This window comes from Ceratotherium simum, chromosome 14 (genome assembly GCF_057802395.1).
Source record: "Ceratotherium simum simum isolate JZ-2026a chromosome 14, ASM5780239v1, whole genome shotgun sequence".
Classification (NCBI taxonomy): Eukaryota; Metazoa; Chordata; class Mammalia; order Perissodactyla; family Rhinocerotidae; genus Ceratotherium; species Ceratotherium simum.
In genome coordinates this window covers 16,120,794-16,134,757 of record NC_141913.1, presented here as the reverse complement: position 1 = coordinate 16,134,757, position 13,964 = coordinate 16,120,794, and the positions used below count along the sequence as shown (strand labels likewise).

The following is a 13,964-nucleotide window of genomic DNA, read 5'->3' as shown; positions in this document are numbered from 1 at the left end:
ATTCCACCGCTGAGTATTTATCCAAAGAACACGAAAACACAAATGTGTAAAGATACACGCACCCCTATGTTCACTGCAACATTATTCTTAATATCCAAGACTTGGAAACAACCTAAGTGCCCATCAATGGATGAATGGATAAAGATGTGGTATATATAAACAATGTACTACTACTCAGCCATAAAAAAAAAAAAAAAATTAAATCTTGCCATTTGCAACAACATGGATGGACCTTGAGGGTATTACGCTAAGCGAAATAAGTCAGACAGAAAAAGTCAAGTACAGGTACCGTACGATTTCACTCATAAGTGGAAGAAAAAACAACAAACACATAGATACACAGATTAGATTGGCGGTTACCAGAGGGGAAGAGGGAAGGGAAGACAGCAAAAGGAGTAACAGGGCATGCGTATAGTATATAGTATACAGGGCACGGGTGGTAGTCTTTGGGTGGTGAACACGATGCAGTCTACACAGAAATTGAAATATAATAACATACACCTGAAATTTATGTTACAAACCAATGTTACCTCAATTAAAAAAAAAAACACTTCAGCCATATTAAAAAAAGCTCAATTTTAAAAATTAGTCCACAGTTGGACATCCATATGCAAAACAATGGACTTCAAATTAAATCTCACATTTTATACAAAATTAACTAAAAATGGATAATAAATGAAAAACATAAAACTCTAACTTTAAAAAGAGAAAAGAAAATCTTCATGACCTGGGGTTAGGCAGAGTCCTTAGATATGACACCAAAAGTATAGTAAAAAAAAAAAGATAAATTACACCTCATCAAAATTAAAAACTTACTCTGCAAAAAACACTGTTAAGAGAATGAAAGGACAGAACTACAAACTGGAAGAAAATATTTGCGAATCACATCTCTGCCAAAGAACTTGTATCCAGAATTATATTTCTTGGTTTTGATAATATACTGTAGCTATGTAAGATGTTACTACCAGGGAAAGCTGAGGATTGGGTACACAGGACCTCTCCATTATCTTTACAACTACTTGCATGAGACTATAACTATTTCAAAACAAAAAACATCAATTTAAAAAAAGATATTGGTAGTTTTATCTACCAGACTGCCCAGTTTTCCACATCCTTGACTGGTATTCTAAGTATATTCTAACACAACACTAACGGGGGTATAAGTGATAAAACTTTTCTAGAGAGCAATTTGGCTAAACAAATCAAGCTACTGGAATGTGCAAACATTTGACCAAGATATTCCATTTCTAGGAATTTTTTCTAAGTAACCAGAGATATAAACAAAAACGTGCATACAATGTAGTTTTCAAATAGTGAAAAAATGGAAAAACTTAAAAATTGGAAACAAGTGGGGACTAGTTAGTATGATATACCCAGAAGACAGAATACAATATAGCTATAAGAAATTAAGCCATAGAAGAATATTTATTGACAGGAGAAAATGTTAACAATATACTTCTATATGAAATACGCAGGATACAAAACAGTATATACAGTTTAATAACATTTTTATGGAAAGAAAAATAGCCATATATACAAAATCATGCATAAGAAAAAATAGGATGTATATACCAAATGTTAGGAATGGTTCTATCTCTAGATTGAGCAGAGTTAGAGGTGATTATACAATTTTTCCAATTTCACCTGCCCTCCAAACAGTATCTGCTTCATACTACTCTTTCTTGGTTGTGATTAGTTTGATATAATTCTCTTCAAATAGGCTGTTTCATGATATATACCTTCAAATCATACTGCTATTCCCATTTAAAAAGCAGATGCTACTTGCTCTTATATACTGGCATATGGAGAATATTTTTAATTAATACAATATACTATAAAATATGCCACAGCATAGATCTGGCTATAGAAAATTACTTGGAGAATTCGAAAATCCTCTAATTGAGAGAAATTTTAAATAGAGAAAAAAGATACTATCATTAGTTAGGGGTCCATAACTGTAGAGTGTGAAATAACTCAGGTTCCAGAATTGGAGACTTCTGAATCTCTCCTTACCAGCTAACTGACTTGAGGAAAAAGAGATTAGGTTCTTCAGTCAGGAAAATGTGGTTAATTTTGTAGAAAGAAGTAAAAATAAGATTTTTTTTAAATGAGGGAAAATGATATCACAGATATAAAGGTGCTTTTGTTTTCTATAAAGACCTAAATAAATGTTAGATAGAAAGAAAGAAATTGAAATATGGTGTTGCAGAAAAATTAAGTCACATTTATTTTTCTGCAGCGCCAAATTCTTACTGCTTTATTTCTTCTTTCACCGGCTTGACATGCCAAAATTGTGAAATTATTTTTATATTAATTAATGGTCTTTAAGTTCTATAATTATTTTAACAGTTAATACATAGGAAATAACTTTTCATGGAATCTTAAGTAAGTGTTCTAAATATACATGTCATCCTCTGATGACTCTTGATAACTGGCAACATTAAACACACAACAAATAGAATTTAGATTTTATTTCTCAGAATCCATCGTAGTGTAAAGCTATTTACTAGATTCTTATCTAAAATACCAAATAAGGATGCTGGATCCTTTAAAGGTAAAACATCAAAGAATAGAAAAAAATATCTGTGTCCACTTTTCTCTGATGTTTTCCAACTCCAGCACCACCCCAACCTACCTCTAATTTCTGCTCCCTCCCTTTGGAAGGGAATCTCAGGCAAATCTGTGATCAATAAATAACTTTTAATAATTGTTTGCAATCATATCTGAAAGGGAACAGTTAATGACATTGTTATATATCAAAGGTAAATTTATTGTCTAGATACCTAGAGGTAAATCACACAACTTGCAGATGAAAGAAGGAACATATAACACTGATGAAAAGTTAGATTTGATGAGAATGGAAAAAAGGAGGGATTTTGTTTTTCCAATCAAAAGGTTTGTTCCTTCTCTCCACAAAGTCATGGAACTGAGGAAGATGGTTGGAGTGCAGATGGGGCAAGTGCATCACAGTTACATAACTACATGACATAATCTTGCCCTGCCACCAGTGTTGTTCCGCCACCTCTATCCCTTCTATAAATGTCCCTTTACCACAGCATAGCTTCTAGCGTAGTTCTAAGTCCTCAATGAAGATCACAAGAAAGGTACTTCCAAGTTGTTAAAAGAAACCAGAATATTACACCAACACATTTCAGGGGCGAGAAGAAAGTAGTGACACTCCATATTTATTGCTTTACATTACAAGAATTAAAACAAAAAAGGTAGACACTAGAAAATCACTTTTTGAAATTTCATAATCACCAATTTGCAAGAGAAACTGAGGCATAACACTTACGCTAACAAATGTGTTAGATGAATTATCACTTCAGCACGTAACTGTAGATGGATACTCCTGGATTTTCACTTAATCCATTACTCAATGATGAACACTATAAAATGAGAGGTGACATACTTATGAACCAAAACCACAAGAAGAAACTCTCCAAGATCAATCTTCAATGAGCTCCTATTCCAACAAGCCATAAAGAGTAGTAAAAGGCAATATTCATTCACCAAATGAGAATCCCAATGACAAGAAATCAGATATTTATATTCCTCTAGAGACATTTCTTCCCCACCTAACAAAGGCACTTGACATGTACTGAAATGGACAGTTAATTCAGGTACTGCCCTGGGCAACTGTTACCTTCCTAAAATTAGATGGAGTGGTGATTAAGTTCATATTAATTCTTCCCAATCAGCCTGAAACACACATGAATATATCACAAGTTCTCTATTTTTGGCAGATGATATAACCAAAGAAGAAAAGATAATGTTGGTGTCCACAATGAATTGGCCGACTTGAGCAGTCCAGGATCCTCTCTCTATATATTCCTTGATGCCTGTGGAATCTGTATGTAATTATAGGCAAATTAACCTTTCATATAGTTTCAGGTATTAATGTTCACTCCTCTTCTTGTCTTTTCTGACTTTTTTGTTCTTTCCCAAAGCCTTAGATGATTCCTCCTGAAAAAGACACAAATCAATGTAGCATTTCCCCATTTATATGAAGATACTGGCTTAGGAACGTTAAATCTCATCATACAGAATATGTATAATAGTGAAAAGTATGATTACTTCCATATGCAACATCTTTCTGTTTTACAGGGCACTTTTACTTATAGTCTATTTCAATATTTACAAAACAATCAAGGAAAACACTCATTTACCTAATAAATTTATGTTTGAATCATTTCAATATTATTTCCTCTACTGTCCACTTTCCAAAGGGAGCAAAGTTTAAATAAAATAGATATGAACATACTTATTAAATATGAAACAAAAAAACCTCAAAATATAAAGGAAGAAGGCATCTAAAGGCATACCAGGGGAAAGGGAAGATGCTTCGACACTAACAGAGGATGTTAGAATTTTGAATTCTGATTTCTAGAATTAGAACTTTAACTTTAGAATTTAGATGTTTAAAGGGCATCTAGTTCACTGCAGTATTAGCTACAACTCCCTGGGCCTCAATTTTAGGGAGTGGAAACTAACTGGTCTTTAAGGTTTTTATAAAACTACGAATCTATGAAATTAAGGTTTGAAGAAATGAAGTGATCTGCCCAAAGTTACACATTGGCCAGTAAAATTGTTTTGACTAGAACCTAAATCTCCAGTTTCCTAGTCCAAAAGTTTTTGTAATGCACACACATCAATATGATGGGCAGCATCTGCTTAGTGGTTATTTCTTTTTTTTTTTTTTTTCTTAATTTTTTTTATTTATTTACTTTTTTCCCCCAAAGCCCCAGTAGATAGTTGTATGTCATAGTTGCACAGCCTTCTAGTTGCTGTATGTGGGACGCGGCCCCAGCATGGCCAGAGAAGCGGTGCGTTGGTGCGCGCCCGGGATCCGAACCCGGGCTGCCAGTAGCAGAGCGCGCGCACTTAACCGCTAAGCCACGGGGCCGGCCCAGTGGTTATTTCTTGACCACAGGCTTCAGACAGTGCATTAATGCAGAACAAAGTGGTCATTCTATGCAAGTAATCAGGATCATCTGCCATCACTAACACTTTGGGAACGATGGTATTTTGGCCCCACTCTGTATCACTCTTACTCATTCTCATTTGTCTGTCTTTTTTTCTTTTTAATTTCACACGCACTGGTGAGAAACTCTCTAGACATAATTTCAATAACGACTTACTGGTGAATTTATGTAGTTCTTCTCCACTAGTATGTTTCTGGCACAGTTGTTGATATGTTTAAAGCGATCTGGTCCTAGCAGAATCCCTCCAAACCAGCGTGATACTACCACCATGACATTTCTCACGTTCAAAATCTGTTATTTTCAGAAGCATAATTAGATACACATATAGACAGGTACACATGTGAGTTTTAAAGGAGAATGAAATAACCCATATATAAAATCGCACATAAAATTTCCCCATAACTTTAATGGGAGAAACATATGAGCGAGCAGAGTGAGACTACTAACAATTCAGGGGATAGAATATGAGAATGAGAAGTGAATTTGGAAAACAAACACTGTGTGCCACACTGTCCTCAAATTCCAAACTTTGGGGCAATGGGGAAGAGTGAAGGGGAGATCATGCAGGTAGGATTCCAGTTCTTGGTGACTTCAACCAGAATAGCTCAGTTTAGGCAGCCTTTTACCCCTGGGCCAAATAACACCACCAAATCTGCTTCTGAATAAACTACTAGAGACAATGGGGCTGCATGAATAATCACTGGTGCCTACCAGTAAGGTCTTCTTCAGTTTGACATTTGTCAAATGCTGCCCTTAACGTGAAGCCCACCAGTCTATAGGCCTGACCCACACACAGAGTTCCTATCGAGGGAATGGCCTGGTTAGAAAACAAACTTCCACATAGAATAGCAGAAGAAACTATAGCAACTACCTTGGGGAAAAAACCAATCCATTCTTACAATTAATGGGCAATCAATGATCACCAGACATATGAAGAAAATCCAGCAGCATGAAAGAGAAAGGACAGGATAAACAAACTAAAATGGACCAGGAAAAATTTAAGGGAGAGAACATCTTAAAAAAAAGAAACTCTAATTAATATACTCAGAGAAATTTCAGAAGATACTGCATCCATAAAACCAGAACAGCACACTATGAAAAAGGAAAAACAGAGAACAAGAAAGAATTCTTGAAAATTAAATACATGGTTGCTAAAGAAAATTTTTAATTCAATAGAAATTTTGGAAGACAGTCAAGAAAATGTCTCAGAACGTAAGGCAATGAGATGGACAACTTAATAAAAAAGAAACATTCTGGATCTATCTAGAAGGTCCACTATCCAACTAACAGGAGTTTCACGAAGACAGAACAGAGAAAATAGAGTGGAGGAAATTGTCAAAAAACAAAAAGAAGTTTTTCCAGAGCTGAAGACAATCTTCTATTGTCTACGTCTGAAAGAGCTTGAAAGCACAGTACTTGTTATTAACCCTTTGCTTTCTGCCCCATATCCAGTGGTTAAAATTTTCTCTCACTGTTTAAAAATTAACTACTAATTAAACCAAATATATCTCACGTTATATAGTCTCACCAATTTACTCATTCCTAAATGGAGCTCTGTTTTGTTGAGAAATTTTATGGCTCACAGAACAGGATTAACAGGGTTTAACTTACACTTACCTCCATGAGATGGAGAAGACGCCCACCAGCTGCTGTTTCCCCATCATCCTCACAGTCCTGTAAGAAGGTCTGTTTATCCTCACAATATATTCTAGAAATACATATAACAGTGTTACAATTTCAAACCTCAAAATACTAATAAAAGTTACTCCTTCATACTTATTGTGATCAATTTACTTCCAAAATCAGTATATTTGTTTAAAAAAATCCTTCTTGAACTATATATTAGATATACTTTGATTTACTATCCAGTATGCTTCATTTTTTACATTTATATAATATATAATAAATATTATTTACATATTTATATATAAATATATTTTTATATTTATATAAGAACCAAGGGTGCCTCCTTAAAAATCAGAAATGCTACGATTATGGGAAGGTGAGTTTACACATCTGACACTTCCCAAGCTTCATTTAACCTTGAAGCTATGAGATTATAGAGAGTAGTCACTGAAAAACATTTACTGAGAATATACCATATAGAAGCATAATATCCAATAGGCACTATGAAATGACATAAAAGAAAAGAAGTAGCGTACTCCTGTCTTCAAAGAGCCTAAGATCTACTGAAATAGATAAAAAGTATATTAAAAAGATGGAGGTGATAAAACCAACATAAGTTAATATTTTATACTTTTTTCACATCTTATTGTAGCCATCAAGCATTTCTCTATCTTCCCCATTCTGAGTAAGAGTTGTAAGATTTATTTTTCTCTATAATTTTCCCCCTGGATAGCTGTCAATATCAGAGAAAAATCATGGTATTTTTACCCATTTAAATTATCTACAAAGTTAGCATTTGGAATAATGTAGGGCTACATAATAGTAAAATAAGCTTGGCAAATAAGTATGAAACAGAAAACAGTGCCAGTTAAGGTATGCCATCTACTGGATTTCTTAGGCCCCTAAAAATGGTACCATCTAGGACTAGACAAACGTAGCAGATATTTCTCCAGCTGCCACTGTAAAAAGCCAGATAGTACCTTATCTATACACCTAACTAAATTATATTAATTTTATTATAGCAATCTTATTCATCCCCTCATTCATCCTTCCATCTACAAATCCATCTATTCATTCACTCAATATTTACTGCCCACCTACTATGACCAGGCTCTACTCTTATTTAGTTGACCTCATGTGAAGAAAAGAAAGTTAGCACCATTAAGCAAAATTTTATATGTCAAATTTAAGGCAAAAAGGAGTGAGGGGTTGGTTTTATATTAGGCTTGTAATAATAATCTAACACCATAACTTTACGGAACAAATGAAGAAAATTTGACTACATAAATCAGTACCATTAGGTTTAAAAAAAAACCAAACACCATGGACATTTTCACTAACGCTTTCCTCACATGCCAGGAAGATAATGATGCAGCATCCAATAGCTGTGTGTCCCAGCAGCCTGAAGAGCGCCCCATAACTCCAAAGTGGGAACACAGCCCCAGAACCAGGAAGTAACCTTAAAGGGACCCTAGGCGCTCAAAATACACAACACAAAGTCCAAATACCAAATAAAGGTCATTTTTTTAATCTCAGTGGGGTCCTTCAAGCCTCCACTTTGTGCCTTTTTAGTCTTATCTGACACACAATTCTGACAAGCTAAGCTCTTTCATTCCAAACAGTCAATTATGTAAGGATGTGAGGTAGAGGGGCTGCTACATATAGTCATGCTGACATTTGTGAGAAGTGACAACTGATCACCTATTGATATGTAAAAATACAAAAATACTCACAAGAACTTAACCCAAAAATCTGGGGCCTGAAATAGGATATCTGGCACATTAGTTAACTTTTTAATAACTTAAGAGCAACATTATGTACAGCAATTGTTGAATGTGCAGCCACATGGCCATGTAGGAATAAAACAGAGATAAATGAAATTAGATTACCAAATTCACTACCAAATTCTACCACTTAACAACTACGTGACCTTGAAAACGTTAACATTTTTACAGTAGCAGAGTTGCTGAAATAATCAGAATTAACTTTCGTAAAGTGCTTGCCACAGAGCAGGCAGGCAATAAACACACGGGATAAATGAATGGTAACTATTAATACTTTTCCAGCACATTCTAATCACTGAGAACAAGCACAGTCTAATCCCTCATTTTTATATTGATGACCCTAACTTACTAAGAAAACATCAAAATTCTATCTTGTGATACTCTACTAAGTGGGGAATTATATACCAAACAGTTTTTTGTAAGTTTTGTCACTTAAAGGGATGTGACTTAGTAATATTAAAATCTCACCTATCCAAAGTGATGGTTGTTTTTGAGTTGAGTTTCAGATAACCTAGATTTTACAAATAGTGTCAATCACATTTCAAATTTACACCAAATCTCTATGTCTATATTCTGATTTACTGCAGTCCTAACCTATATTCTTTTAAGTCTGTACTAATTTGCATATTTAAAAATATACCCTTCATCTCTTTACTAATAAATCACCAAAGATTTGTATAAAACCTTAGTAGTCAAAACTAAAAGCCATGTTGTAAAAGAAGCACTCAATTCACTGCTAATGGGAGCATAAATTGGTTTAAAAGAAAAACTTTGGAAAAAATCTGGCAATATCAACAGTTTCAAAAATATCCAGACTTTTTTAATAATTCACTTCTAGGAATCTATTCTTTCTTCCTTTTTAATTATATGCCATTTCATTTCAAAAAAGAATCTGAAGCAATCAGAACCGATCCTGAGGAAATAATCTAAAATGTACACAAAGAGTTCATGGCACTATTCTTTACAATACTGAAAAATATAAAAAACTAAAACAAAAAGGAAATGGTTAAATAAATTATGGTATGGAGCCTCAAACAAATACTACACCGCCATTAAAATAATGCATATAGGGGCCATGCTGGTGGCGCAGTGGTTAAGTTCACACGCTCCGCTTCAGCAGCCCGGGGCTTGCAGGTCCGGATCCTGGGCACGGACCTATTCACCACTTACCAAGCCACACTGTGGTGGTGTCCCATATAAAGTAGAGCAAGATGAGCACAGATGTTAGCCCAGGGCCAATCTTCCTCAGCAAAAAGAGGAGGATTAGCATTGGATGTTAGCTCAGGGCCAATCTTCCTCACAAAAAAAAGAAAAAAAAACGCTTATGAAGCAATTATAACAAAATGAAAAAATGCTTTTGTTAAATTAAAAAAACATATGATACCAGGGTAAAGCATTACAAAAATAAACTTTGCATAGAAAAGACAGAAAGAAAATATATCAAAATATTATCAGTTACATTTAAAGGCTGAAAATGGCTGATTTCCCCTGATTCTTTTCTTTCTTTTCTGCAGTTTTCAAATATTCTACACATGATTATTACTTTTATAATGGAAAAATACAATTTTTTTTTTTTGGCGAGGAAGATTAACCCTGAGCTAACATCCGTTGCCAATCCTCCTCTTTTTGCTGAGGAAGATTGGCCCTGGGCTAACATTTGTGCCCATCTTCCTCTACCTTATATGTGGGACGCCTGCCACAGTGTGGCTTGATACGCGGTGTGTAGGTCTGTGCCTGGAGTCCAAACCCGCAAACCCTGGGCTGCCGGAGTGGAGCACGTGAACTTAATCACTACACCACCAGGCTGGCCCCAATAGTCACTATTTTTTTAAATCATGCATCAGTTTCCCCCACTTTTTATAAATTGCACAGTCCTAAAATTGTGATGATCACTCACCGGTACGCATAGATGTTGTGGGTTGCACTAGCTATTTTCTTATTCTCATACAATTTGGCAAGAACCATTTTCACCTTAAAAAGAGCAGTAATATAAATAAACTAATGTATACTATTTGCTCTGTAAATAAATGCTAGAGAAATATCTTAAAGCATATTGATATAAATACTGTTGTACTGAAATAGTTATTTAAAGAAACTACCACACTCTAAAAAAGCCACTTTCAGAGTTTCTCCCCATTTTAGGTGCAAACACTGGTACCTTTAATTGGTATAAAAATGATAGATCTAGTATTTTGGGCCACCAATCATCAATAAATATTTGAGCACTAACCATGTCTAAGGTACTTGTATACAAAAATTTTTTGCCCGGGTAGAGAATTTTAAGTACAAATATGAGAATTTCTAAAAATGAGTCCTGAAAACTTACCAAATTTATGTGTCCAGTGTGATAGATGCACAGCAATAGTTATGTTCCAAATGTTAAAAGACTCTTTCTGGCCATCATGTAAGGTTCATAGAGGAGGTAACATGAACCAGGCCTTGAAAGATAAGCAGCAATTCTTCTGCATCAAAGGGAAGAGTGGGATGGGGCAGGAAGAAGCCACTCCATTAACAGGAAATGGCATGTGTAAATGTAACAGATTTAGGAAATAAAAATACAGGATGCTCAGTTAAACTGGAATTTCAGACAAACAAAAAATAATTTTTTATTATAAGTATGTCTCATGCAATAACGTTTACTAGAAATTCCAATTTAACTAGGTAACCTGTATTTTATCTGACAGCCCTAGCAGGGACATAAAAGAAAAGGGTTCGGGAAGTGACCAACAGTTTTACGTAGGTGTAACTTATAGTACAAATGAGAAGATGACAGAAGATGTATCAGGAAGGTATAACAAGTTTAGATTTTTCTTTGTAGACAGTGGAAATCAGCAAAGATTATGTGGGGGGGCAGTAACAGGTGGTCAGATCTTTCAGAAAGGTAACTGGCAAGCAGTATGGAAGAAATATTGAAGAAATACTGGAGGTAGGGAAAACTGAGCTGGAGTCAGGGAGACCAATTTGGATCAGAAATTGTACAATCTTGTGTTTATCATTTTTTTGTGTGCGTGAGGAAGATCAGCCCTGAGCTAATATCCATGCTAATCCTCCTCTTTTTGCTGAGGAAGACTGGCTCTGAGCTAACATTCACTGCCAATCCTCCTCCTTTTTTTCCCCAAAGCCCCAGCAGATAGTTGTATGTCATAGTTGCACATCCTTCTAGTTGCTGTATGTGGGACGCGGCCTCACCATGGCCGGAGAAGCAGTGCGTCAGTGCGCACCCGGGATCCGAACCCGGGCCGCCAGTAGCGGAGCGTGCGCACTTAACTGCTAAGCCACAGGGCCGGCCCCATGTTTATCATTTTTTAAACTTTCAGGTTCTCAGATTCCTGATCAATAAAATAAAGTAGAAAGTGACCTCTAAGATTTATTTCAGTTCTCACAAATTACAATCTTGTAAGTCTAAGTGACTACAATCAGAAACAGAAAGAGGATCCAGGACGAACAGATTTAGAATAGAATGTCTAAGGAGGACCCTGGCAACAAGATTATGAGCAACAGCCAAGGACAAAATATGGTTCCTGAGAGAAAAGCCCAGAAGCCTGCACCAAAAGGTGTTATCTTGACCACAAGTCACTGCAGAAAAGAAATTCCTCTTCTAGAGCCTAAGAGAGTGAAAGGCAGCCTGGTACCAAGCATTGTATCCCTATAGGTCAGGGCTTTAGAAGAGCTTAGAGGGTACAGTAGCTGTAGAGACCAAAGGGGAGAGACTAATGCTAAAAACCTATGCTAAGTTAATGAGACTATTTTTGTTGTTAATTTAACTTTATAGGTAGTAGTGAAATTGTCTCTTACATCAATCAAGTTTAAAATAGGCTAGATTATAGCAGCAAGGAAGAAGAAAATGATTCTAGTGACAAAGACTAGGAATACAGTTTTGTTTTTTGTTTTTTGGTAAGGAAGATTAGCCCCGAGCTAACATCTGTTGCCAATCCTCCTCTTTTTACTGAGGAAGATTTGCCCTGGGCTAACATCTGTGCCCATCTTCCTCTACTTTATATGTGATAAAGACGCCTGCCACAGCATGGCTTGATAAGTGGTGCATAGGTCCGCACCAGGGATCCAACCCCACAAACCCCGGGCTGCGGAAGCAGAGCGTGCGAACTTCACCAGTACGCCACCAGGCTGGCCCTTGGGAATACAGTTTTTGACTAAAAAGTCTCCCATTTGATATCCTTGGGTGGCAATCAGGTCACCTAAGATCAGGAAGCAGAAAGAAAAAGGAATCCAGGACAGGAAAACTCAGCTAAGCCAGTCTGTCCACTGTCTCCTTAATTGGGTAACAATGGAACAGACTTGGTTTTATAGAACTCCCATGAGATAGGACAAATAATTCTTTTTAACAAGCTATTAAGCATCGTAATTTTCTACACCACCACAGTGGGTTTTTCTTGTTTGAAAATCCTTTAGATGGCTAAGCCCTAATAAGAGTTTAGAAAGCAGTAACAAACAGAAAAAAATCTTCCATGATTCATGGTAATTTCAGCATAGGAAAATGAATAAATAATTTTTATCTTACATGAAAATTAAACATAATAGTAAAAATAAGGATATTATTGCAAAACCATTTACTTGAATTACTTTGGTAAAACAACATCAAAGTGAGCTGAACACAACAACTTTACCTGTTTGGGACAAACTACTGGAGCCAAGTGTGCCTGAAAAGTACTTCTTCGGTCTGTAATAGGAACGCCATGATCAATTGGAGGTAATTCTTCCATTTCTATAAATTTAAAGAATGATATTACTTTTATTTTTAAAATTCTTACATTCAAGAAAATTTGGCAATGGTGTGGGCAGGGGAGAGGGAAGCTGGGAAAAAAGATGTAAATTATATTGCAAATCAACCCAAATAGCCATTAATAGTTGTCTATTAAAATTGAGTTATAATTTCAAGTACAAGTTTCCAAATATATTGTAGGTAAAATAAAACTACTTGACTTATAAATGATTTCCACCTGCCAAGGTCACCCCATAGCAGTGGTGGGTTGGGACTCAAATCCTGGACTATTGCAGTAGTCTAAGTTGGTACAATATCTAATTTTTAAGAATATAAAGGGGTCCTGAGACCAAAAAGATTGACAGCTGCTAATATACCTTAACTTACTTATCCATTCTACTGTTGATGGACCTCTGGGTTGGGAAACCTATGACTTTATTTTGTATTGCTGTAATATACAGTAGTCCTTCCTTATCTGCAGTTTTGCTTTCTGTGGTTTCAGTTACCTGGGGTCAACTGCGGTCTGAAAATATCAAATGGAAAATTCCAGGAATAAACAACTCATAAGTTTCAAATTGCACACCGTTTTGAGAAGTGTGATGAAATCTTGCACGATCCCGCCCGGGAGGTGAATCATCCCTTTGTCCAGCAGATCCATCCTGTATATGCTACCCGCCCATTAGGCACTTGGTAGCTGTCTCAAGTCATCAGATCGACTGTCACGGTATCACAGTGCTTGTGTTCAAGTACCTCTTATTTTACTTAATAAGAACCCAAAGCCAACTTTATTATTAGTTATTGTTGTTAACCTCTTACTGTGCCTAATTTATCAATTAAACTTTATCATAG

At 35.8% G+C, this 13,964-nt stretch overlaps 1 protein-coding gene across 2 annotated transcripts in view; it reads right to left on the bottom strand.

Annotated features, from left to right (window-relative positions):
* Positions 1-3,169: 3,169 nt before the first annotated feature.
* Positions 3,170-13,964, bottom strand: part of IMPACT (impact RWD domain protein) — a 28,301-nt gene continuing 17,506 nt past the window's right edge. Inside the window, exons 7-12 of one of the 2 annotated variants that reach the window (XM_087439081.1) lie at positions 13,021-13,118; positions 10,293-10,366; positions 6,603-6,693; positions 5,142-5,276; positions 3,878-3,966; positions 3,170-3,389 (exon numbers count right to left, since the gene is read on the bottom strand). In XM_087439081.1, coding sequence (XP_087295207.1) covers positions 3,898-3,966; positions 5,142-5,276; positions 6,603-6,693; positions 10,293-10,366; positions 13,021-13,118 — 467 coding nt within the window. In that variant the 3' untranslated portion in view covers positions 3,170-3,389; positions 3,878-3,897. Of the gene's footprint in view, positions 3,967-5,141; positions 5,277-6,602; positions 6,694-10,292; positions 10,367-13,020; positions 13,119-13,964 lie in introns of both variants that reach the window. The other variant, XM_087439080.1, reaches the window with a different exon arrangement.